Source organism: Nycticebus coucang, chromosome 12 (genome assembly GCF_027406575.1).
Source record: "Nycticebus coucang isolate mNycCou1 chromosome 12, mNycCou1.pri, whole genome shotgun sequence".
Classification (NCBI taxonomy): Eukaryota; Metazoa; Chordata; class Mammalia; order Primates; family Lorisidae; genus Nycticebus; species Nycticebus coucang.
The window spans coordinates 29,516,766-29,543,343 of NC_069791.1; the positions used below are offsets into that span (position 1 = coordinate 29,516,766).

The 26,578-nt window shown below is 43.3% G+C and overlaps 1 protein-coding gene across 3 annotated transcripts in view; it reads left to right on the forward strand.

The window, feature by feature from the left end:
- The first annotated feature begins 1,581 nt into the window (after window positions 1-1,581).
- Window positions 1,582-26,578, forward strand: part of SINHCAF (SIN3-HDAC complex associated factor) — a 35,005-nt gene continuing 10,008 nt past the window's right edge. Inside the window, exons 1-3 of one of the 3 annotated variants that reach the window (XM_053556550.1) lie at window positions 1,582-1,756; window positions 21,478-21,623; window positions 23,901-24,000. In XM_053556550.1, coding sequence (XP_053412525.1) covers window positions 21,496-21,623; window positions 23,901-24,000 — 228 coding nt within the window. In that variant the 5' untranslated portion in view covers window positions 1,582-1,756; window positions 21,478-21,495. Of the gene's footprint in view, window positions 1,757-1,905; window positions 1,966-3,494; window positions 3,603-21,477; window positions 21,624-23,900; window positions 24,001-26,578 lie in introns of those variants that run through there. The other 2 variants (XM_053556552.1, XM_053556551.1) reach the window with 2 other exon arrangements.

A 26,578-nucleotide genomic window follows, 5' to 3' on the forward strand; every position in this document is an offset into this window, starting at 1 on the left:
GGGAGGCAGAGGCAAGACAATCACTTGAGCCCAGGAGTTGGAGGTTGCTGTGAGCTGTGATGCTACAGCACTCTACCCAGGGCGACAGCTTGAGGCTCTGTCTCTGTCTCAAAAAAAAAAAAAACAACAAAAAAAAAAAAGATACAAAATCCCTGCTGTTAAGGAGCTCATATTTTAGTAAGAGGTGTCAGTTTTTGTCTCCTTGCAGGTATTTAGGATACAGTTGTCATATACGGTTACAGGGAATAGAACGTTAGAGAACCTAAAGAAAAACAGCAGCCCTAGTTGAGGACTTCAGAAGTGGATTTGTACTGTATATGTACTAGGAATTGTCGGTTGAATTACAATTTCAGAACTATCTATTTAAATCTGTATTGTTGACACTATAGTGAAGGCAGTGAAACCTGCCAATGGATGATTAAGTTTTATGGTTGATTTCCACACTTTTGTAGGTTGAAACCAATATCAAGTTTCTGGGAAAAACATCTTCTCTCCTCACTTCCATCATTAAGCCAAGGTCTCTGCCTGTTGGTGTTAGTTGTGCACAGTATAAAGATGTATCACAATCATTCTCCCCCCCCCCCCCTCATTTTCCATTTATCAATGTGAGAAGTACTTCAGCTTTTTTTTCTTCTTGGGTGCACAGCACTTCGATTCTTGGTTACTATACATATTTTCCACAAAGAAAAGTCACTGGCTACTTTCTCAGTTCCCGAGACCACCGGTGAGTGGTATTATTTCTGGGTGAGCGGAGCACCTTTTATAAGCAGCTGGAGGAGGGATACAGTCCCTAGATTATTGGCTTTCCATGGTCTAGTCTTTTAAGAAAGCGGCACTGTTCCCACGGAAATTAACGGCCATTCAACTCAGAAAGGCTGGAAAAGTTAAGGCTGAAGTAGAGGAAAAGAAAATTGGATTGTTATAGGTTGGGTTACTATTTGAGAAAGGCAAGTGGGAGTTAGAAGGGGTGCTAACATGGGATTTTATTAAAACATTCCTTAAAACTACACGACAACCTGTGCTGGCCCCCAAATAATTGTCTTAAAAAAGCTTCAAAAACCGAACTTCAAACAAAATTTAGGAAACGCTGAGTCATTATAACACGTTCAGTTTGTGTTCTTACAAGACCACCTCCTCTGTCATCTCAAGCCAGAAACTGGGTACAGGTGTGAGAATTCTCTAAAAAGCAGTTTTTAAAAAACTATTTTTCAATGCGGAACAGGGCACTCTAAGAACTTCGAGGTGGGAAGCACGCAGCCGGCGCAGTTTTCTTCCCCCGGCTGCTAACCTTTCTGCCTTTCCCATCCCGCCACTCCCCTACCGTCCCCGGCCGCGGCCTCCAGCCTGGGGGCGTTTGTTTATGTGACGCCCGCGGTAGTAAGCTATCCCCGCCCCCGTTTCCCGCTGGCCGCCGTGTTTCCCGCGCCGCGGAGCTTCTCCCCTTAAAAGGACAATAGAGGCCGCGGGAGCGCGCGCGGCCGCCGGGCCTTCTCTCCTCCCAGCCCGCGACGCGCGCGCACCCTATGCAAATTAGTTCGATTCAAGAGAATTTTGTACCGGGAGCCGCGCGTGCGCAGAGGGAAAGCGGAATCTACACCTTCCCGGCCAGCGGTAGCAACTGCAGAACTGCAGGAGACAATCTTTCTAGACAAGGCAGTTGAGGAGGAGGGAGCGATTGGAGTGGGGGGTGGGTTGGCCTGGCGTGCACTCCGCACCTCGGCAACGCTATTGCGCGTGGAACGGCTGCTTCTGTTAGGTGAGTGACTGTAACTATTACTCTGGTGCAAAAGTGTTTCCCGAGGCTTTGATTTCCGAGTGTTTTTTTTCCTCGTTTCACCTCACCCACCTCCCCCCCACCCGTCTTTCCACACAAACACACACACACAGGAAGTTTTGCCGCGGAGATGGCATTGCTGGGAGCGCTGTTTCCGCGACCCCGGATCCTTCGGCAGACGCACGTTTAGGGTGTGTTTATTAATTGAGGGGATCTGGGGCAAACCGAAAGTCGCGGGGTCGGGAAGAGAGTGGAGCCGGGAAATAACTGAGGAGTTGAGGGAGATCCACGCTGAAGGTGACAATGACTTTTTCTCCGCCGCAGTGCTCTCTCGCGGAAGAGAGCCCGGGGGCCAAACGACTTGGTGGCCACGGCGGTGCGGCCGGGAGTCGCCGCGTCCGCGTGGGCGCGAGCCCCGGGAGGGTCGGGCGCCGTTGTTACACCTCGTGGTGGGGCTGGCCGCAGCCCCCTGCGCGTGTTTTGACGAGGGTGGACAATAAGCGCCGTCCGCTCGGAGACTAAGTTGCCGTCCGCTGCCGAGCTGGCGGCGTGAGGGGTTTAAATGGGCCGCGGGGTCAGCGCCCGGCTCCGCCGGAGCGCACGCGGCGTGGCGTTGTTTGCTCAACTCCGGAGGGGACGCGCTGCGACAATGAGAGCAACACGCGGTCGCCCAGCAGCGGCCCCGGCTTGCAGGCGCCTGCTCTCCGCGGACCGCGCCCTAGCGCGCCCGGGGTCCGGGGTGCCTTCGGAGCGCCAAGTTTTGGTCCCCGTTCGTTCACCTGTGGCGTAGGTGTGGGCGCCGCGGCCAGGGCTGCCTATTTCCAGGGCGCCCGGCGGCGGTTTAAGATGGCCAGTTGGGCTAAGTTGAGTCGCGGATGGAGGCGGCGGCGTTGTCTGCGCTGCGGGAGTGAGTAAACTCCTGGCCACTGCTTTTTGTGCCGTACATGACAGGCCACGTGCTCCGGGCTGCGACCCTGATCCGGGTCTGAGTGTCCAGCTCCTCGTTCGCTGTAGGATGCGGTCGCCGTCCGGTAGGTCCGGCCGGCAGGACAATGTGATTTGCTGATGATGGCGTCTTGCCAGTTTAAAAAGCAGAGTGAAAGTCGCCAACTCCGCCTGTGCGGGGCGGGTAATCCGGGCGTTTCTCATCAAGGACATTGCAAAACTTTGATTAAATGGGCCCTCTGCCGAGGGGAGGGCCGTGGGACCGGGCTCCGGACCCTCGCCCGGGGTGATGGTCAAGTGTCTCGCCCTGAGAAACACTCGACATCCCTGATGCTGCACGTAGGCAGCGCCCGGCTGGAGAGAAAACAAAGAGCTGCATGTGCCCGTGCGGGCCCCCGGCGCTCGGGGCGACCGCCCGGGCTCAGAGGGCCGTGCGGGTCGGGGGCCCCGAAGTTCGGGCGAGTTTCGGGAGGGGCTTTTGTCCCTCGGCCCCTCGTGGGGAAACTTTGGCGGCGCGGCTGGCGTGAGGTGCCATGCTGCGGCGCAGGGAAGCGGTGTGCTTGGCCGCTCCGCCCGGCGGGCGGGCGGGCGAGGGAGGCGGCGGTGTCCGGACCCCCGGCGCTCCAGCAGCGGGCGCCGGGGGCCGCGACGGCTGAGGGGCCCGGAGAGCGTGGCCGGGACTTCCCAGCCCGTTACCCGTGGCCCGGGAGCCTGTGTCTGGGAGGTCTGTGGATTCGCCTTTGAAGTCGAACTGTTGCCATGTTTGAATTACGTCAGGGCAAAGCCATGAGGAGGAACAAGCCCCGGCAGCGCGGCGTGCGGGAGGCGCGGCCTGCGGGAGGAGCCGGGCCGGGCGGGCGCGGGGCCCGTGGTTCTGGCGCAGGTGAGAGGCGAGGGCGAGGTCCCCTGGAGAGTCGCTCTCCACAGGGGAACTTTCCTCCCGACCCGAGATGCCTTATTTACCAACAGATCCGCCAGGGGACATTGCTGTATTTGTGGGTTCGGTGTCTCTCTTGGCGGTCACCGCGTGCCCAAAGGGAGAGGCGCAGTTTGGGGGCGGGGGGCGTGGGAGTACCTGGGGGGCATTTTGCTGCTTCGGGGAAACAGACTACTGTCCCGAGTGTCTCCTCCCCCGCCGAGTTGTGGCCTGCAAGTCCAGGGGATCCAGCCCCGACGACACGCGAAAAACCACCTTGGGGAAGTTTGGGGCTCCCAGTTGTCCTGGGGGAAGTGAAGACTGCGGGTGAATCGTGCGTGCGGCGGGTTTCTTTGTGTGTTTATGCGTGGGTGGAGCGGCTGGGAGGGGCAAGGTTTGTTTTGGTGGAGGGGAGGGTTGGTTTCTTGGGGTGGTAACGGGCGGTGCAGAGTTTGTTCTGGTAACTATGACCCCAGTTTTCTTTGTTTTTACTTTCTCCCTCCAACCTTCCATTACTACAGGCACGCAGAAGATTAGAAATTACTGTTTGGCCAAACAGGGACGGTATTCTAGACTCACCGCAGCAATCCTGCCTCCCCCCTTTTTACATTGTCCTAAGGAGGGTTAAGAAAACTTTTTTCCTTTTTCTTTTAATTATTAAAAAATTGGATTTGACCTTCTCATTAAAAGTATACTGAAAGCACCTGTTTTTGAACTGGAGTTTGCCAGAGCTGAAAAGCCTTTTAATAATTTATGTTGCAAAACTGAACACGTTTAGTTGCCCAATCTAAATTGACTGAAGGTCTGGGAGTTTGCTTCTGGTGGAGTTCCTGAGAAAACCCTGGTGGCATTGGAAGTATTTATATAATGATTTGGGGAAGGGGACTCTTTTCTGGCCAAAGTTATGCATGACTCAGTGTTTCATGCTTTTTCCCTGCTTTATCTTAGGATGACCTTGAAGAAGCAAGCATTTAAGGAGTTGAGCCTTTCAGAGATATACAATAAGGGAGCTGGGAAGGAAACTGATGAGGAAGACTGTGCAGGGTAATGGCTAGCTAACCCTGCTAGTCTTCCCAAGTCCTGTGAACTGGGCTTGACCTTCTGGTTACCCCTCCTAGATTTTCTTTTCAAGCTAACTTTTTTTTTGTATGTGGCCCCAGGCATAGCTCAAAAATTATGCTGGTTTGACACATGGATGCTTCTTTGGTATTTGGGGTTTGCCTGTAGTCTAGACATCTGATAAGCACCGCTGTATCTGTTGCTTCTTTCTCGATTTCGCCTGGTTTTAAATCATACTTAATTATTGGCATTCAAAAGTGGGAAAATAATAATATTCTCAGGTACTCCCCCACCAAGTTGAAATCCATTTTTTTCTTTTCATTGTTTTTGTTAAACAAACACACTTATCCCAAGTTTTGGTTGACCAAATTACAAATAGTGAAAGGCAACCAAAATTAGTACATTTCTGAAGTGAATAGAGCATGTCAAGAAAATGAAAAACTTTGGATTTAATAACTTTGACTTTCCTTTGGGCAATAATTTCTCTGGATCATGCATTTAAATGCATATAAGTTTCTTTGCAAGTACACTGAAGTTCTTTGACTTATTTTTTTCTTGATTTGTTTAATAGTCAAGGTAATGGCTAGGATTTCAGTATCCTGGGAAATTTAAAATACAACAACTGAAATGGTTTTTGTTTTACTAATCAGATGGTGCCTAAGACAGATTTGGTTTATCAGAGTGAATGAGTTGAGGATGGGAAAGACACACAGGAGAGGTACCTTGTCTTTGTATTGTCTTTGTGGCATGTTGGCAGCTTGACATTCAGTAGGTAGTATATTCTAGAACCTTGGTAGATAGCAAGCCAAAAGGCTGTCCTTGCCCAGTATTCTTTATTCTGCATATTTGGAACCTGGATGGTCAGGTTTTTTCCCAGAGTTGCTAGTAGATGCTGGGAAAACTGACTCATGGGGCTCAAACTTGGGTGTATTTATGACAGAAAGTTAATTTGAGGATGATTTTACATGTAAAAATGAAAGCTTTTTGCTGGAGCAACCTTAAGCTTATTTGAAACCTAAACCTTAAAGACTACCATTATTAGGACGAATTAATTTACCATGCCAAGCACATAGTAGGTTGCTTAAAAAAATAATTTTCTTTTTTTCTTAAGAGATGGTGGGAATATAATTGAGAAGAAAACACATCCAGGCACTAGGTTAATTGTTTAGAGGTTTCTGTGGTTAATAATGTCTAGATTCCAAAGCTGTGATCATCTTAGATAAGTCACTTTGTGGTCCAGTTTTCCCATCTGTCAAATGGCAGTAATACCTATCTTATAACGTAAACAATTAAGCAGGTAATGTGGTTCATAAATAACTGGCTGCTATTGTCCTCATAACATTGAGAAATAGACATTTTACAGGAGATAAAACTGAGGCATGGGTCAATTACCTTGCCTAGGGAAGCCTTCAGTAAACGTTGAATGGAAAGAATGAGTGTGCTTGGCCCCCTTCCCCACCTTCAGAAACCGGTTCTGGGAAGACACTGCCCTCAACTCCTGGTTGCCATTCCAATTCTGATTCAACCATTTTACATCAAAAAGTCCTGTGGAGGCCTAGAAAATGGCATTTTCTTCCTGATTTCTCTTGTCCACAAGAATGTACTGCGTTACCCACTTAGTTTTGATTTGGGGGGGGGGTTCAGTTGAGAATGTTTTGTTGTCTTTTGCTCCTTAAGTTTCTCTTTTAATTGAATCTATAACTAAGATTTTTGTATTGTGGAAATAATCTGGAAATGCATGTAGTCCAAAAGAAGAGAGTTGGTTTTTAAGGTAAGGAGGTTTTCTTTTTTTGCCCCCAAAATACTGGTTACAGGTACATTTGCTGTTCCATATTCAAGTACAAAAGTTAGAACTTAACCAAAATAAATTTATTATTAGCTTTGTATTAGATTCCACCTACTATAAGTTGATTTGGTTTACTTTTTTTTGAGACAGAGTCTCACTATGTCACCCTTGGTAGAGTGCTGTGTCATCACAGCTCACAGCAACCTCCAACTCTTGGGCTTAAGCGATTCTCTTGCCTCAGCCCCCGCCACAATGCCTGACTATTTTTTGGTTGTAGTTGTCGTTGTTTATAGCAGGTCCAGGCCAGGCTCAAACCCGCCAGCTACAGTGTATGTGGCTGGCCCTCTATTCACTGAGCTACAGGTGCTGAGCCAGGTTTACTATTATTTTAATTTGGTGAATGATATGTAGGCTGAGTTGAAGTAGCTCTCTAAAGTAATTCATTTAGTTTACGTTTCCTGGAGATCTTTAATTTTTTAAAGAGGCTCTCACTGTGTTGCCCATGCTGGACTCAAACTCCTGGGCTCAAGCTGTCCTCCCTACCTCAGCTTCTTGAGTAACTGGAATTACAAGCACACTCCCACTGTGCCTGGCTTAAACCTCACAATCTTTTTCTGTAAAAGTCTTTGGATAAAAATGTTAAAGAAAGTGACTCCTTTCAAAACATTGGTTTCTTTTTCAATTCACATGTTTATTATGGACACCTGTTCGTGTTCCATGCCTTTAGTATACTATTCAGATTCATCTTGGCGAGCCTTTTTTTTGGGTAGTTAGCAAATTCTACCCATTTCTGTGTACTGTGCATGGTTAGCACTTGGTTGTAAAATAAGACTTAGTTCCTGCTCTGCAGTAGTTTACCGTAAGTAGAGGAGATAATACAGTAATCAGGTAAGTGAAATCTGTGTGGTAGTTCTTTTAATAAAGGTATGGAAGGTTTTTGTAAAAAAAGCAATTCTTTCACAGGGAGAGAGTAGAGAAAAAAGATTAAAAAAAAAAGGATTTCCCAGGTCCAGAGGATGGAGGATAAGCTGTCTCAGAAATAACAGCCTGAGTATAGGAGTGGCTGGCTAGTTATTAAAGTTGATTTGACACTCCTGGAATATCAGAATTCCACGTTGAGAGCAGCTGGTAGGCAGAACCAGATCCTGAAAAGCTTTGAATTCCTTGCCAAGGAGTTTAGATAATATCCTGAAGCCAGTGTTGGTGCCTTGGAATAGGTAATTAACATTTGAACTTTAGGAAGATACCACCTGTTTGAAGGATGAAGGGAAGTTGGTTATGACGTTCTGACAGGAGTTCAAGCACCATGGTGAGGGACAAACGGGCAGTGGGGCTGGTAGGGAGCACCAAAAAAAGAAGTAAAAGCCTCAGCAGAATCTCTAAGGACTTTATAGTAAACTTGGTGGGGGCCATGTAGAAGGTGAAGGAAGAACCCAGATGACTTTACAGATTTGGTGTGTATGTGTGACTTTGGATGATAACCAAGATAGGTAATAGGAAGAACAGATTTAGAGGGAAAGATAATATAATCAATTTAGGGCATTTAAAGGTTAGAATGGATTGGGGTCAGTTGGTTCTGTTTGATCCTAGAGCAAATGGAGGAGTCGGACAAGGACTTGAATACTGGGAAATTACCAGTAAGGGTGTTAGTAACTTCTTGAGTGGACTGCTTAAAAACAGAAAGTAAAATGATACCTGGCAAGAGGGGAAAAAAGTGTGTAAAAACTACTATAAGAGCTGAGCACCTACCATGTGCCCGTCCTTGTGTTGGTGCTTTGAGAGATCTTATTCAGCAGATTTGGGGCTTATCCCTCTGTTATAGACAAGGATACAGAGGGATAGACAAGTTAAGGAACTTTTCTGAGGTGTAGGTCAGATCAGTGAATGTACTACCAAACCCTTTCTTAACATTTTTGTCGGCGGCGCCTGTGGCTCAAGGAGTAGGGCGCTGGTCCCATATGCCAGAGGTGGCGGGTTCAAACCTAGCCCCGCCCAAAATCCAAAAAAAAAAAACCAAAACATTTTTGTCAAGCTTGAAAATGGGACAACACCTTCACAGAAAGGCCCATTTAATGACCTAAAAGTTTCCCTGAAAGGCTAGTTCCTCTTTTCCCACAGGCCTGGGCTTAAAAGATAACATTCAAAAAGTAAGACTTTGTTTAATTTGTTTAATTTGTTCAATATATCCTGGGACAGAGTTTATTTTTCTGTAATGTTTGTACAAGTCTTATAAATTCAAGAAAATAAACAGTATACATATACTGGCATTTTCATAGACTGTTTCATAGTTTCCCTGGAAAGTAGAAGTGAAATTTTAGCCTGATATTACACAGGGACAAATACAATTAGAAGTGACTTCCTGTTTAGTTGTAAAGACAGAAGCAGAAATAGACTCTTAAGTTGACCTTTTTCACCAGACTCCGCTATACTTAACATTTTTTTTATTTTTTATTTTTATTTTTTTTTTGGCCGGGGCTGGGTTTGAACCCGCCACCTCCGGAATATGGGACTGGTGCCCTACTCCTTGAGCCACAGGCGCCGCCCTATACTTAACATTTTATAACTGATCATCATCCCTTAAAAGCAAATAAATACTCTCTGTCCAATGCTTTCAACTTTCTCATTCCCCTGGAATTCCCCCTTAATCTAGAATTAGGAGACCTAGTTTTTTTTTTTAACACCACTCAAATGCGCAGACCTGTTTTTTATTTTTTTTAACTCTATCTAAAATCCAGAGCTGTGGATTTTAGATTTTTTTTTTTTGTAGAGACAGAGTCTCACTTTATGGCCCTGGGTAGAGTGCCGTGGCATCACACAGCTCACAGCAACCTCCAACTCCTGGGCTTAAGCGATTCTCTTGCCTCAGTCTCCAGAGTAGCTGGGACTACAGGCGCCCGCCATAACACCCGGCTATTTTTTTTTTTTGGTTGCAGTTCAGCTGGGGCCGGGTTTGAACCTGCCACCCTCGGTATATGAGGCCGGCGCCCCACCGACTGAGCCACAGGTGCCGCCCTGGATTTTAGTTTTTAAACTACTTAATCTGAAGGCTTGGCTTATTTCTGAGTTTGACCCCTTTCTTATTGGATGTTTTAGGCTGATCTGCAAAGTGTGACTCGCAACCCATAGGAACTGTATTAAAGGGCCACGGCATTAGGAAGGTTGACAACCACTGCCTTAGGCAGTCACAGTTACAAATGCTTTACCATATAATTTCTTAGAGAGACAGGTTGTGTGTTCAGAGAAGCTGTTGGCAAACAAATGGAGTCCACCACCCCTTTCTTCAGGCAAATTTAAATTTGTCTCCTGAACGTGACTAAGTAAATTTAGAACCTTTGCTTGAATATAGGCTGGTATCTAGAAGTAGCAGGTAGAAGGATATAATACTGTTTTATTGCTCCCTGGCTTTTCTTAAGTGCTGATGAAACATGTCTTATTGTTGGGAATACTGCTACCAAGTGGCCTAGCAGCAGGAGAATACAAAACAGTCTTGTTGACCCTTTGTGAAGAGTGTTGCTCCAGTTACACTGTTAGTGTTTACTGGATCCTGTACTTATATGTGATTAAAGATAGCACATGATAGACTAAAAATGGTGTCATTACTGATTACAGTAACCCAAGGATCTCATAGTTTGTGATCATGAGTGTTCATGTTTATTTCTTTTCCTTTCTCATCATCCTGTCATTTAGATTTGGCTCTAAAGAAATGTGTCTCCTTCATTTCAAAGTTGTCTTTGGTTGCTTATTTCTTCTAGTCTTTGTTCACTGCTGCTTCCTTCCCACTTTACACATCTTTGGCTTGTCTCTTTGAATTTCCTTCCCATTCTGCTCCGTGTCTATTCTGATTTTACTAGCCTATTCTGTCGTCTCTTCCTTGGGAGTGTATTTTCTAATGTGTATCTCTCCATTCGTCTTTGAGGAAGTTTATTTAAGTAAGCATTTGGGCTTTTCAGGTTCCTCTTAAGTAAAGGTGTGTGATGGTAACTAAGGCTCTTGGGTAAGAAAAAATAGTATAGAAGGGAGTAAAGTGAAAGTAAGCTTCTTTTATGCTTGCTCTCCTCAGAGGCAACCACTATCTACTGTTTTTTAAAAACCTATTTAAAATAACAGTTTAAGTACTTATGGTCTCATTTTTAAAACATATTGTGGAATTATACTGTATAACTATTCAACTTGCCTATTTCACAGAAGATATCTGAAGATACAGTTCCCTTTTTGCACATGTCATAGGTCTACTTCTGCATTCTTTTTAAATTAAAGGTTGAAACAGTTATTCCATAGCATGAAGACACCCTAACTGGTCTCAAAATCCATAGACATTTAGATCGTGACACTATCTTGTGATTTTTTAATTTTATTTTATTCTTTTATTTTTTTTTTAATCTTGTGGGTTTTTTTTTTTTTTAATTCTAGGCCAGTCGATTTTTTAGAAAGAAAAAATAAAGAATAGAAGCTATAGGGTTTTAGTCTATGGAAAGCTAAGAATACTTTAATTTGGGATGTTGCTTAGAGAAGCATGTCAGAATATCAGTTCCCAAGATGGCATGAGCAAGTTGTGAAGTTAACTTCTGATTTTTACTACCTTTGGCTACTTCTGGTCTATCCACTGGCAGTTTCGAATTTTTTTTTTTTTTTAAATTTTTAATTTCAGTTTGCTTATTCATTCTTCTTTGTTTGAAGTACTCCTTTTTTGTTCATTTTTCTTCTTCCTCTGGAGGTGCTGGCTGTTTCTGATGTTGTTAGTAGAGACAGGGTCTTTCTCTGGCTCACTGCTGCTCATACTGGTCTTGAACCTCTGAGCTCAGACAATCCACCTGCCTCGGCCTCCCACAGCGCTGGGATTACAGGCATGAGCCACCACGCCCAGCCGGCAGTTTTGAATTTTGAAAGGTATTTTTGAACATAAAAAAGGCTTTCCTTCTGTATATTAAAAAAGCTAGAGGAAGGAATCTAGAAAGTAGAATTGGGGAAGTTGTTACATTAGAGTAACTAATGGTGTCCTTCAAAGCATATATATCAACTAAAGTGAACCTGACTTTATTTATTTATTTATTTACTTACTTTTGAGACAGAGTCTCACTTTGTTGCCCTGGGTAGAGTGGGTAGAGTGCCATGGTGTCATAGCTCACAGCAACCTCAGACTCATGGGCTCAAGCAATCCTCTTGCCTCAGCCTCCCAAATAGCTGGGACTACATGGCCAGCTTTTTTTTTTTTTTTTTGTAGAGACAGGGTCTCACTTTATGGCCCTCGGTAGAGTGCCGTGGCCTCACAGCTCACAGCAACCTCCAACTCCTGGGCTTAAGCAATTCTCTTGCCTTAGCCTTCTGAGTAGCTGGGACTACAGGTGTCCGCCACAACGCCCGGCTATTTTTTGGTTGTGCTTTGGCCGGGGCGGGTTTGAACCTGTCACCCTCGGTATATGGGGCCGCGCCTTACTGACTGAGCCACAGGCGCCGCCCTTTTTTTTTTTTTTAAAGAGATGGGGTTTTGCTCTTGCTCAGGCTGGTCTCAAAGCAGTCCACCTGCCTCTGCCTAGGATTACAGGTGTGAGCCACTGTGCCTGGCTCCAGATGTTAAATGTATCATAATAAGAACCCTCTTCATTTTTGGAAATGTTAAATTAATGCCCTTATAAAATTTATATATATATATATATATTTTTTTTTTTTTTTTAAATAGAGTCTATCTATATTATTCAAGGTGGTCTCCAACTCCTGGCTTCAAGCGATCCTCCCCACTCAACTTACCAGAGGTCTGGGAAGAGATTACAGGTCTGAGCCTTGTCACCCTTTATAACATTTATTTTTTTTACCCTTATAAGATTTTAAATGGGGCGGTGCCTGTGGCTCAAAGAGTAGGGCACCGGCCCCATACACCGGAGGTGGCGGGTTCAAGCCCAGCCCCTGCCAAAAACTGCAAAAAAAAAAAAAAAAAGATTTTAAATGACAAGAAAATACTCTGTACAGGCTCAGCTCCCCTAGCTCAGTGAGTAGGGCGCTGGCCACATACATCAAGGCTGGTGGGTTTGAGCCCGGCTTGGACCTGCTAAACAACAGTGACAACTGCAACCAAAAAATAGGCAGGCATTGTGGCGGGTGCCTGTAGTCCCAGCTACTTGGAAGGCTGAGGCAAGAGAATAGCTTAAGCCCAAGAGTTGGAGGTTGCTGTGAGCTGTGACACCACAGCACCCTACCAAGGGTGGCATAGTGAGACTCTGTCTCGGAAAAAAAAAAAATAATTCTATACAGTTAAGTTCTTCACCTTTTCACTGTCTCCCAATTCCATATTTAAAGGATACTAAAAACACTAAAATTTTTATTTCAATATGTTTCCTGCTTTCCTGATTAGAGCACAAAATCAACAAGTATTTGGTATTCCTGAAATTTATAAGAGATTATCTTTAAGCTTAAAATTATCAGAAAGCTTACATATATCTTCTCTTTGTAAATATTGGTTCTTGGTGTGAATATTGTTTTTCTTTCTCATTTATATTATGGTACACTCACTAAACTTATGTCTTGAATTAAGATGTGAAATTAGACATCATCCCTCTGATCCTTGGCTTCACATGAAGTCTCATTAGATTAGACTAGAGTTGGCCTATTTGTATCTTGCTATATACTGGTTACCTCATCCTTTTCTTGAGTCATCAGCACCAAGGTTACATTACCTATGCCTCTTCATTAAGTTGATCATCATATGAAAGTCATATGATGTCGTAGCTTTAAAGCGGAAGAAACCATAGCAAATCAACCAAAACATGTTTAGAGTTTATTGTTGGTATTTTAAAACTTCATTTTTTTGTTATATGTATGTTTTGTTCATATAATTATGATTATTTATTTATTTATTGAGACAGAGTCTCATTATATCATCTTTGGTAGAGTGCATTACAGCTCACAGCAACCTCCAACTCTTGGGCTCAAGTATTCTGTTGCCTAATCCTCCCAAGTAGCTGGGACTACAGACACCGCCACAACGCCTGTCTATTTTTTGTCGCAGTTGTCATTGTTTAGCTGGCCTGGGCCGTGTTCGAACCCGCCAGCCTGGGTGTATGAGGCCGGTGCTGTAAACCACTGTGCTACGGATGCCAAGCCAATTATGGTTATTTTATTGCTTTTGCTGATTTAGCTATTAGCTTTAATATTTTATTTTTGGGAAATTCAATTAAATTGGACAGAACTGTAATGCCAATGTGGTTGATTTGTTTTTAACTATTACAGTATTTTTTTTTTTTTTTTGAGGTATAGTCTCATTTTGTTGCCCTTGGTAGAATGCCATTGCGTCATAGCTCACAGTAATCTCCAATTCTTGGGCTCAAGCAATCCTTTTGCCTCAGCCTCCCAAGTTGCTGGGACTATAGGTGCCCTCCACAATGCCTAGCTATTTTTTTAGAGACAGGGTCTCACTCTTGCTCAGGCTGGCCTTTACAGTAATTTTAAAAATTGGTGGGTATTTGGCAGACAGGAGCCAAAGAAATAATGTCACTAAAAGTGTTTTATATGGCGGGCGCCTGTAGTCCCAGCTACTCTGGAGGCTGAGGCAAGAGAATGGCTTTAGCCCAGGAGTTGGAGGTTGCTGTGAGCTGTGTGAGGCCACGGCACTCTACCAAGGGCCATAAAGTGAGACTCTGTCTCTACAAAAAAAAAAAAAAAAAAGTGTTTTATAAAATGTGAAGTGCTGTACAAATGACAGCTTTTAAATAAACTTAATGATTGTGGCGGGCGCCTGTAATCCCAGCTACTTGGGAGGCTGAGTCAAGAGAATCGCCTAAGCCCAAGGATTTGGAGGTTGCTGTGAGCTGTGTGACGCCACGGCCCTCTACCGAGAGCGATAAGGTGAGACTGTCTCTACAAAAAAAAAAAATAAATAAACTTAATGAACACATATACTACACCTACTATGAAACTGGCTTCCTAGATGGGCTGAGGTTACAGAGATATTAAAGACAGAAGCATTCCTAACCTGGTTATTTTTATTTTTATTATATCTTGAAAATGGGCTTATTGAGATATTATTCATATCATAAAATTCACTATTATAATGTGTACAGTTCAGTGGCTTTTGGTATATTCAGAGTTTTGAAACCGTCACTGCTAATTTAATTTTAGAAGACAAATGACAGTTGTTAATCAGTATTTTAAGTCCTTTCTGATTTATTTTTTTTTTTTTCCCTCCGAGACAGGGTCTTACTTTGTTACCTGGGCTCGAGTGCCATGGCCTTAGCCTAACTCACAGCAACTTCAAACTCCTAGACTAAAGCAATCCTCCTTCCTCAGCCTCTACATGTACCTGGCACAACACCCAGCTAATTTGTCTATTTTCAGTATAGAGATGAGGTCTCCCTCTTACCCAGGCTTGTCTCCAACCAGTCCTCCTGCCTTGACCTCCCAGAGTGCTAGGATTATAGGTGTGAGCCACCAGGCCTAGTCCATCCTGATTTTTGGCTTTAGCTCAAAATTTAATTTTCTACTGCTTTCCCCAAACATACGCTCTAGTGTGAGATTATATAGGGTCTGCCCTCAGTTATTTATCAATGAAGAAGCAGATGATATTAGCTTCCTTATATTAAAACATAGTGCTGAATGATGTGACATCCATCATGATAGATGTAAAAGTCACAAATTAGCTGATGGTGTTCTTTGAAAAAATAAGATAGATTGTTCTGGAGGAATTATTTAATATTGTACAAATGTGGGACTATGAAAAAAATATTCTAAAGAACCATTAGAGTGCTTGAAATAACAGAAACCTCAAATTTCTAGTTTATTTTTTGAGATAAAGAGGCTCTCACCTTGTACAGAGTGCTTTGGTGTCATAGCTCACAGCAACCTCAAAGTGATCCTCTTGCCTTAGCCTCCCGGGTAGCTGGGACTATAGTTGCCCACCACAGCGCCCAGCTAATTTTAGAGACCCTGGGGTCTCGATCTGTCTCAGGCTGGTCTCGAACTTGTGAGCACAAGCAATCCACACGTCTCTGGCCTCCCATGGTGCTAGGATTACAGGTGTGAGCCACCGCGTTCTGCCTCGTATCTGTAGTTTAAAATCAAGTTATGCCATTCCCACCTATCACCCTGTCAAGTATATAAAATAACTTGGTTTCATAGGCTGTTTTTGTGTCCCTTGGTTTCCTTCCAGAGATTAGGTAGTGTTTTTTTAAATAGTAATGAATCTGTAGATTTTGTGAAAATACTGTTAGTTAATCTCAGGGCTCCTCAAACCTCAAAATGGTTAAACACCAACCATGGCTTAACTGGGTTGTTGTAAACAAAGCCTGAAATGAAACATCTGTGTGTTTGCTGCAGATTTCCCGGTGCCTTTCAAGTGTGAGGATAAGCTCAGAAAAGGTTTAATGGGTTTATTAAGTAGTCATCCATTTGAAGGTCCGTGCACTACTGTGTGTTACATCAGGACAAGTGTCTCCTACCTTACACATTTCTCACTGAGCACTGCCTAGAAGAGGGTGAATCCTACCTAGTATTTAGATCCCTTTCAGATATTCAGGCCGAAGAATTTTTTTAGGACAAAAGTAAGGTCACAGCTACATAAAGGAGGATTATGAATCATAAGACATCAGGCTATGTCTGACGTCTAAAAAGAATATTCCTCAAATGAAGAATGGAATGTCTTGCCAGGGGTTTGTGGCTGAGTTTTGTGGGAGGTCCCCACCAGCAAAAAAGTCATTGAAGATGAACATTTGATTCACAATAGCTGCTGATTAAAAAGAAAGCCTCTGGGCGGCGCCTGTGGCTCAGTGAGTAGGGCGCCAGCCCCATATGCCGAGGGTGGTGGGTTCAAACCCAGCCCCGGCCAAACTGCAACAAAAAAAATAGCCGGGCGTTGTGGCGGGCACCTGTAGTCCCAGCTACTCGGGAGGCTGAGGCAAGAGAATCGTAAGCCCAAGAGTTAGAGGTTGCTGTGAGCCGTGTAACGCCATGGCACTCTACCGAGGGCGGTACAGTGAGACTCTGTCTCTACAAAAAAAAAAAATAAATAAAATAAAATAAAAAGAAAGCCTCTATATTTAGCCACAGCCATAGCATTCCTTAACAGCTTGCCAGTGTCTCAATGAAGTAGTTCATATCTTAGAAAAGAACTGTATGCTGTATAGTTTTTGATGATATGTTTATTTGGGGGATGAGAAAAGTGATTGTGAAGGTAAAGATTAGGAATCCATCTGTTGTGATAGGATTATTTGCCCTGTGTGTTAATGAAATGAACTGGCTTTTTTTTTTTTTTGTAGAGACAGAGTCTCACTTTATGGCCCTCGGTAGACTGCCGTGGCCTCACACAGCTCACAGCAACCTCCAACTCCTGGGCTTAAGCGATTCTCTTGCCTCAGCCTCCCGAGTAGCTGGGACTACAGGCGCCCGCCACAACGCCCGGCTATTTTTTGGTTGCAGTTTGGCCGGGGCCGGGTTTGAACCCGCCACCCTTACCGACTGAGCCACAGGTGCCACCCCTGAACTGGCTTTTTTTTTTTTTTTTTTTCTGCCGTATTTCCTTTGTCCTTGCTGGGGAGGGAGAATGAAGTTTCCTAGAGCTGTTGGGTAAGCTGGAGTCTGTAGGAGGAACTGTGGATAACTGTGGATTATCTTGATGGTAATGCCTGGTGTTAAGGAGGTTTGAAGAAGACCAGGATGATGTAAGGACAATAGCTGTGTTATGTTTTGCCTTAAAATAGGGATATGCAAATTAAAGTAATGACTTCTACTCTTTCTTGTTTCTAACAATCCTTTATCTTTGGGCATTGTATTTCCAAAGTAACATGTGACCATTTTTTTCAGGAGGTCATTTTCTTTTCAATTACCATGTGGATTTGTTAGAAGTAATAAAACTTATCTGTTTCATTTTAATAGGCTTCACTGTACCTTTTCTTACTACATATAGGGTACTTTCTAAATTTTTTTCTCTCAAAAATATCGAATTCCCAAACATTTAACTAAATGATTATCAAGTAAGAGTATTTTGTTTTCTTGTTTGAACAATTCCTAGAGGTAACTGTTAGTTTAGACTTGATTATTGAAGTGCTTCAGTGACCTTCTGCCATACCCCTCTAATTCATTGCCTGCCTTCCTCACCAACAAACTCATTGACAAGGAAGACTTTGTTAATTATAGCTCCTGTTTAAAAGGAAGGCTTCAGTTTTTAGCTAATTATTTGGTAAGAAAAATCTTTTAAAATATTTTCTTTAAAGCATTATAAAACCTCTGTCCATATTTCAGAACCCTTAATCTCAAAAAAATGCACACAAAAGCAAAAAGTCTGGATATTAGGTTACTTCTCTGAATCACTCATTAATACTTGCTCTATACGCACCAGAATTGGAATGGATAGAATCATTCAAGAGATAATCCACAGACAAACATCTATGCCACATAAGGGTGGTTTTTTTTTTTGAGACAGAGCTTCAAGCTGTACCCCTGGGTAGAGTGCTGTGGCATCACAGCTCATAGCAACCTCCAACTCCTGGGCTCAAGTGATTCTTTTGCCTCAGCCTCCCAAGTAGCTGGGACTACAGGCGCCCGCCGCATCGCCCGGCTATTTTTTGGTTGCAGCCGTCATTGTTGTTTGGCCAGCCCAGGCTGGATTTGAACCCGCCAGCACAGGTGTATGTGGCTGGCACCTTAGCTGCTTGAGCCACAGGCGCCAAGCCATAAGGGTGGTTTTGTCAATGACAAGACCACATGTAAGAAGGTGGTCCCTTAACATCATAACAATGTATTTATTTTGTACCTTTCCTGTGTTTAGATATGTAAATATTTGCCATTGTGTTATGACTGCCTACAGTGTTCAGTATGATAACATGCTGTGCAGGTTTGTAGTCCAGAGCAGGAAGCTATAGCCTAGGTGTGTAATAGGCTGTACCTAAAATTGGGTAAGGACACTGCATGATGTTTGCACAAGGCTGCCTGACAACACATTTCTCAGAATGTATCCTGTCATTAAGTGATGTGTGACTGTACTGAAGTTATGGTTTTACTTATTTAACTTTATTTCTAGAACAACTTTAAAGGGATCTTCTAACTTTGTGCCTTTTATGGGCATGAAGGTAATTCATGTTAATAGTTATCTCTTATTGGTGCTTTATATGATACTTTTGTGACAATTTGTGGTTGGACCCTTAGACACATAAACATATACACACACACAGGTATCCTCTGGCTTTGCCCATTGGGGTTCAGTTTCTATATTCATTGCCTTTATTTTATTAAAAAAATTTTTTTTTGAGATGGTCTCCCTTTGTTGCCCTTGGTAGAGTGCCATTGTGTTCCAGCTCACAACAACCTTTAACTCTTGGGCTTAAGTGATTCTCTTGCCTCAGCCTCACAAGTAGCTGGGACTACAGGTACCTGCCACAACGCCCGGCTATTTTTTTGTTCCAGTTGTCATTGTTTTTTTTTAGCAGGCCTGGGCCAGGTTCAAACCCACCAGCCTTGGTATATGTGGCTGACGCCCTACTCACTGAACTACAGGTGCCGCTTCATTGCCTTGCATTGTCTCTTTTTAGTCCACATGTTCTGGTGAAGTCGGTCTTGTGATCGACTATTCCAAATTATTTCTAAGGTACAGATTTATTGCTAGCTACATTTTTGCATCCAGTTCTAGAGCTATTTCTTCTTTCCTTCTTTGATGTTGTAATTGTCTCATGGGCTAGAGTACAGTGGTCTGATCATAGCTAGTGATGTGTCTTTTATACACTTGCCATGACAGTGCCAAGAATGGAAGTAGATACAGGAGGTCTTCCCCGGAGTCCCCCTGTCTGGCTTGGTCATGTAACACCAAGTTGCTTGGAGGGGGCCTGGACTCCTGGGCTCAAGTGATGCTCCTGCCTCAGCCTTCCCAAGTCCTAGGATTACAGGTGTGAACCACCACTCCTGGCTTCTGTTGAAATTTTTTTTGAGCAACAGAACTACAATTTTATTTCATTCTACATCTCTTGGATATTTGCCTCCCACCATTGCTGCCCTCAGGCAGGAAATGTCATAGGGAGAGATCCTCTGTAACAACTAAGGGACAGCAGTGGTCAGGCCGCATTCTTAATTTATCTTAGTGATTTATGGAATTATTTTTAAATTCTAACTTTGGATTTTTAAGAATTTTATATCCTGGGCGGCGCCTGTGGCTCAGTCGGTAAGGCGCCGGCCCCATATTCCGAGGGTGGCGGGTTCAAACCCGGCCCCGGCTGAACTGCAACCAAAAAATAGCTGGGCATTGTGGCAGGTGCCTGTAGTCCCAGCTACTCGGGAGGCTGAGGCAAGAGAATCGCTTAAGCCCAGGAATTGGAAGTTGCTGTGAGCTGTTATGATGCCATGGCACTCTACTGAGGGCCATAAAGTGAGACTCTGTCTCTACAAAAAAAAAAAAAAGAATTTTATATCCTGGCTTGGTACCTGTGGCTCAAGCGGCTAAGGCGCCAGCCACATACGCCTGAACTGGCAGGTTAGAATCCAGCTTGGGCCCGCCAAACAACAATGATGGCTGCAACCAAAAAATAGCCGGGAGTTGTGGTGGGCGCCTGTAGTCCCAGCTACCTGGGAGGCAGAGGCAGGAGAATCGCTTGAGCCCAGGAGTTGGAGGTAGCTGTGAGCTGTGATGCCACAACACTCTACCCAGAGCGACAGCTTGAGGCTCTGTCTCAAAAAAAAAAAAAAAAAAAGAATTTTACATCCTCCTCTCAGCAGTTTCAAATCATGGCCAGACTTGACTGCTTACAGGGGTCCTCAAACTACAGCCCGTGGGCCACATGAGGCGGTGTGATTGTATTTGTTCTCATTTTGTTTTTTTACTTCAAAATAAAGATATGTGCAGTGGGCATAGGAATTTGTTCATAGTTTTTTTTTTTTTTTGTAGAGACAGAGTCTCACTTTATGGCCCTCTGTAGAGTGCTATGGCATCACACAGCTCACAGCAACTTCCAACTCCTGGGCCCAAGTGATTCTCCTGCCTCAGCCTCCTGAGCAGCTGGGACCACAGGCGCCCGCCACAACGCCCGGCTATTTTTTGGTTGCAGTTTGGCTGGAGCTGGGCTTGAACCCGCCACCCTCGGTATATGGGGCCGGCGCCTTACCAACTGACCCACAGGCGCCGCCCAGTTTTTTTTTTTTTTTTTTTTTTTTAACTATAGTCCGGCCCTCCAACTGTCTGAGGGACAGTGAATTTGCCCCCTGTTTAAAAAGTTTGAGGACACCTGGGAACTTCCCATTTATCATAGAAGAAATCCCCACAAGGCAAAGTAGTGTGGGGGTTGATGCAGAGTTGAGTTACTTGTGTGCTTAGCATAAAACAGTGGTCATGGTAAATACTGAAAACTTTCCCATGGGGAAGCATGTTATTTATTTCAATCTTAAGGTGTATCCTTGGTTGTGTGTGATTTCATCATTTTATAGGGTTGTGAAGAGTTTGTGGTATTCTTTAAAAACTTGATTTTTAAAAACTTCCTATTTTCAGGCTCAGCGCCTATGGCTTAAGCAGCTAAGGTGCCAGCCACATACACCTGAACTGGTAGTTTGAATCCAGCCCAGGCCCGCCAAATAACAATGATGGCTGCAACCAAAAAAAATAGTTGGACGTTGTGGTGGGTGCCTGTGGTCCCAACTACTTGGGAGGTGGAGGCAAGAGAATCTCTTGAGCCCAGGAGTTGGAGGTTGCTGTGAGCTGTAATGCTATGGCACTCTACCCAGGGCGATAGCTTGAGGCTCTGTCTCAAAACAAACAACAACAAAAACCTTCCTATCTTCAGAATGAGTATTTGTTAGGAGAGTTGGAAGTAGTAGAGTACTCCTTAAATAACTTAGCTATTCTGTGTGTTTTATACACTTGCCATGATAGTGCCAAGAGTGGAAATAGATCCAGGAGGTCTTCCCCAGTGTCCCCCTGTCTGGCTTGCTTATATAAGCACCAAGTTGCTTGGGGGGGGTGTGGAGCAGACAGAACTCTTTTAATGGTTTCCTATTTTAGCCCTCAACAAAGCTGTGTCAATTCTCTTGGCCTTACAGACTTGCCCAGAAGAAAAGATGTTTGGTTTTCACAAGCCAAAGATGTACCGAAGTATAGAGGGCTGCTGTATTTGCAGAGCTAAGTCTTCCAGTTCTCGATTCACTGACAGTAAACGCTATGAAAAGGACTTCCAGAGCTGTTTTGGGTAAGATCATTTGATTTGTACCGTCCTTAGAGTGAAAAAAAGTCACTGTATGGAAAATTGTGTATGGAAATATTTCCAAGCAAGGCAACTGGAATGGTGTATAAAATCACTTATATTCTAATTTAGGCTATTTAAGGCTCCTACTGTTTTTTTTTTTTGTAGAGACAGAGTCTCACTGCACCGCCCTTGGGTAGAGTGCCGTGGTGTCACACGGCTCACAGCAACCTCTAACTCTTGGGCTTACGCAATTCTCTTGCCTCAGCCTCCCGAGCAGCTGGGACTACAGGCGCCCGCCACAACGCCCGGCTAAAGGCTCCTACTGTTAAGATGAATCAAACAAAACTGACAGCCTGCTTCTTTCTAGATGATGAGGAACTATCACATTAATTGTGGAGCCCTGTATATTTATAACTAGATAGATCCTTTTTTTGTTAACTTCAGAATGTATTTTATAAGGGAGTTTCAAAAAATGACCTTTATTCTGTCACATATCAGTGTTCCACTGTATTTTTCTGCCTTTATTATTTTCCTAAAATATATGTATTTAACCTAATCTGTAGAGGATGGTAATATTAACAAACATTCTACCCTTCGTTCAACCAGTTAGAGTATGTGAGCTTTCATTCAGAATTTCTTTTTTTGAGACAGTCTTTCTTTGTCGCCCTCGGTAGGGTGCTGTGGTATCATAGCTCACAGCAGCCTCAAACTCTTGGGCTTGAGTGATCCTCTTATTCCAGCTTCCCAGGTAGCTGGGATTATAGGTGCCCAACACAATGCCTGGCTATTTTTTCCCCTGTCATGTCTTTTTTTAAAAATTACATTTTTCTCCCCTTTGATGCCCAGGCTGAAATATAATGTTGCAGTCTATCATAGCTCTTTGCATCCTTCTTGACTACAGTTGCTTGCAGCACACCCAGCTAATTTTTAAATTTGTTTTTGTAGAAATTGAGTCTTGATATATTGCCCAGGCTGGTCTCAAACTCCTGGACTCAAGTGAGTCTCTTGTCTTTCCAAGCGCTGAGATTATTGGTATAGGCCACCATACCTGGCCTGCATGTTTCTTTTAATGTCTTCATTTCCAATTTTATACATAATATATATTATGAGTATTTTTAGGCATGTATCTGTACTACAGAAAAGTAGTAAGTAAAAGCTAATCCTCAGATACAATTAAACAGCTTGGTAGCCAGTCCTACATTTTCTCCCCTGTACGAATATAACTTTTTTTTTTGTAGAGACAGTCTCACTGTACCGCCCTCGGTAGGTGTCACACGGCTCACAGCAACCTCTAACTCTTGGGTTTATGCGATTCTCTTGCCTCAGCCTCCTGAGTAGCTGGGACTACAGGCGCCCGCCACAACGCCCGGCTATTTTTTTTTGTTGTTGTTGCAGTTTGGCCGGGGCTGGGTTTGAACCCGCCACCCTCGGCATATGGGGCCGGCGCCCTACTCACTGAGCCACAGGCGCCGCCCATAATTTTTTTTTTCTTAAAGACGAGGTCACACTGTGTTGCTCATGCTGGAGTACAGTGGCTATTCACAGTACCCTATAGCCAAGAACTCCTGGGCTTAAGCAGTCCTTCCTTAACCTCTCGAGTAGAGGTACCTGGCAATAATAATCTTTTTAGAGACAGAGTCTTACTTTGTCACCCTTGGTAGAGTGCTGTGATATCACAGCTCACAGCAACCTCCAGCTCTTGGGCTTAGGCGATTCTTTTGCCTCAGCTTCCTGAGTAGCTGGGATTACAGGTGCCTACCCCAACGCCCAGTTATTTTTTGTTGTAATTTGGCCAGGGCCAAGTTTGAACTCGCCACCCTCAGTATATGGGGCCGGCTCCCTACTCACTAGCCACAGGCACAGCCCAATAATAATCATTTTTTAAAAACTACAATGCTTTTATTGTTTTACTTGTTGTGAAACCAGAATGTCATGGCACATTATTTTACTTAAAGGGTGGCATTTTGTTGCTTTTGAAATATCTACACATTTCAAAAATGATTATATGTCATTGTAGAAAACCATTTCTTTTAGGTAAGTTTTGTTATTGAATTTTAAAAACTTATTTTGTTTTAAAACGACTGAATTGTGGTACACAGAATTGGTTCATTAGATCTGCAAGTTAATTATATTTTTGAAATGTACTATAGAAATAGTGGAACTGGATCATCCACGTTGATTAAATTGCATCTTTAAGGCATAAATGGATAAAAGAAATGTACTTGCATAAATTCTTTAAGGTAAAGGAGACTAATAAAGGTTTGATTGTTTTCTTATCAGGTTGCATGAAACTCGTTCAGGGGACATCTGCAATGCCTGTGTCCTGCTTGTGAAAAGATGGAAGAAGTTGCCAGCAGGATCAAAAAAAAATTGGAATCATGTTAGTTAATCTTCTTTCTCAATTATACCTCTTTTATATTTAAAGTAACATTAATTTCGCCCTGATTTAGGAAGTAATACATCCCTAGGGTAGAAAAATCTAAAAAGAATAAAGAAAAACACTAACTGCTGTTCAGATATAATCACTTAACATTTTGTCATGTTTGGAACAGAGTAACTTGGTGTGGCATTTCCCTAAGGCTGTATCCGATTTCCCCCTTTTGGAGATTCATAGTGCACCTTCACGTATTTTTAGGCTTAACCCAGTAATTCCTGGAGTTAATTAGACATGGATCCTTTTTTCATTTTTTAGGGATAACATATTCCTTTGAACTCAGGTTGGTACCAGCGTGCACATAGATTTTTATTTTTATTTCAGATTAATATGAGGGTACAAAAAAACCATTAGGTTACATAATTTACACATGAAAGGTTAAAGTTAAGAGTTGTAGCTGTGTCATACAGTCAGGGAGTGTGTCATATAGCCACACATTATACCCACTGGGTAGGAAGCTACCAAACCCTCTCCCCTCTTTTTGAATTTGAGATTTTTCTCTTGTGTGGGTCATGTTTATAGTTTCAGAATCAGACTTGGATTTGAATCTTACCACTTAACTAGTTGTAAACTTTGGGCAGGTTAAATTTTTTTATGAAGTGTAAAAATACTAGCTGTTGTCTAGACATCTGTGAGAATTCAGTGAGATGGTATATATAAAGCATAATATAGTGGTCACTCACTTAAAAGCTGTTTATTATCTATATTTAAATCTAATTGAGATCAAGCTGGCATGTTAATTTTTGTCCTCTTTACGCTTTCACTTTGCCATGTCACTAGAATTTTTTCTTTTTTTTTTTTTGAGATAGTCTCACTCTTACCCTAGGTAGAGTTTCATGGTGTCATAACTCACAGCAACCTCAAACTCTTGGGCTCCAGTGATCCCCTTGCCTTAGCCTCCCAAGTAGTCAGTTGCCTGCCACAATGCCTGGCTAGTTTTGTTTGTTTGTTTGTTTTTTGAGACAGAGTCTCACTTTGTTGGCCTTGGTAGAGTGCTGTGGCATCACAGTTCCCAGCAACCTTAAACTCTGGGCTTAAGCTATTCTCTTGCCTCAGCCTACTGAGTAACTGGGACTACAGGCACCAAACCATAGTTTTTGTATTTTTAGTAGAGGTGGAGTCTTGCTTTTACTCAGGCTTATCTTGAACTCCTGAGTTCAGATGATCCATCCACCTTGGCCTCCCAAAATGATAGGATTATAGGCGTGAGCCACTATTCCTGGCTAGATTTTCATAAAATATTTTCGATGGCCAGAAAAACACTTTTTTTTTTGAGACAGAGTCTCACTATGTCACCCTTGGTAGGGTGCCACGGTGTCACAGTTCACAGCAACCTCTAACTCTTGGGCTTAAGCGATTCTCTTGCTTCAGCCTCCCAAGTAGCTGGGACTATAGACACCCGCCACAACACCTTGCTATTTTTTTTTTTGTTGTTGTTGTTGTTGTTGCAGTTGTCATTGTTGCTTGGCAGGTTGGGTGGACTCAAAACCGCCAGCTTCGGTGTATGTGGCCAGCACCCTACTTACTGAGCTACAGGTGCCAAGCCAGAAAAACACTATCTTATTTGATTCTTCTGTATGCTGACTTTCAGAAGATTTATGAAATTTATGTAAAACATTTTATTGAAGCAGGCAGGTGTTTTTATTTACCTTTTCCTGCACATTATCCTTACACTGTCCTAGTGACGATGTTAAATTATTACGATGGGTTGTGATTTTGAAGGTAGAAAACCTTTCTTACGTAGGGTGGAAATCTGCAAATAATAAGTGAACGATTATATAAGAAATAGGACTAGAGGGCTAGATCAATAGCAAGGCCAGATTGTGGAAGAATATGCAATTGCCATCATGTAACTGAACTCAGGGATTAAGGTGTGTAGTTAAAAAAAGCATAAGGAGTAGGTCTATAGCTGGGCATTGGGGCAGGTATCTGTAGTTCCAGCTAATTGGGAGACTGAGGCAAGAGAATGGCATAAGCCCAAGAGTTTGAGGTTGCTGTGAGTGCCACAGCACTCTACCGAACTCAAAAAAAAAAAAAAAAATAGCTCTAAAGACTTTTTTTCCTTCTCTACTCATCTTACCCATTTATTAGCTTGGTGTAAAATAAGGCAAAATAAATAAGTTCTCATTGCTTTGTTTTCTTTTTTTTGGGATGAGGTCTTGGCTCTTTTGCCCAGAGTGCAATGGTGTGATCATATCTTGCTACAGCCTTGAATTTCTGGGCTAAAGCGATCTGTTTTCCTGCCTCAGCCCTCCCACTAGCTAGAACTATAGGCATGCACTAGTGTGCTCTGGTATTATTAATATTATTATTTTATTTTTATTTTTTTTTTTGAGGCAGAATGTCACCTTGGGTAGAATACCATGGCGTCAGCCTAGCTTATAGCAACCTCAATCTCTTGGGCTTAAGTGATCCTCTTACCTCAGCCTCCCCAGGCATCAACACAATACCCAGCTTGTTTTTTTTTTTTTTTTTTTGTGGTTTTTGGCCGGGGCTGGGTTTGAACCTGCCACCTCCGGCATAT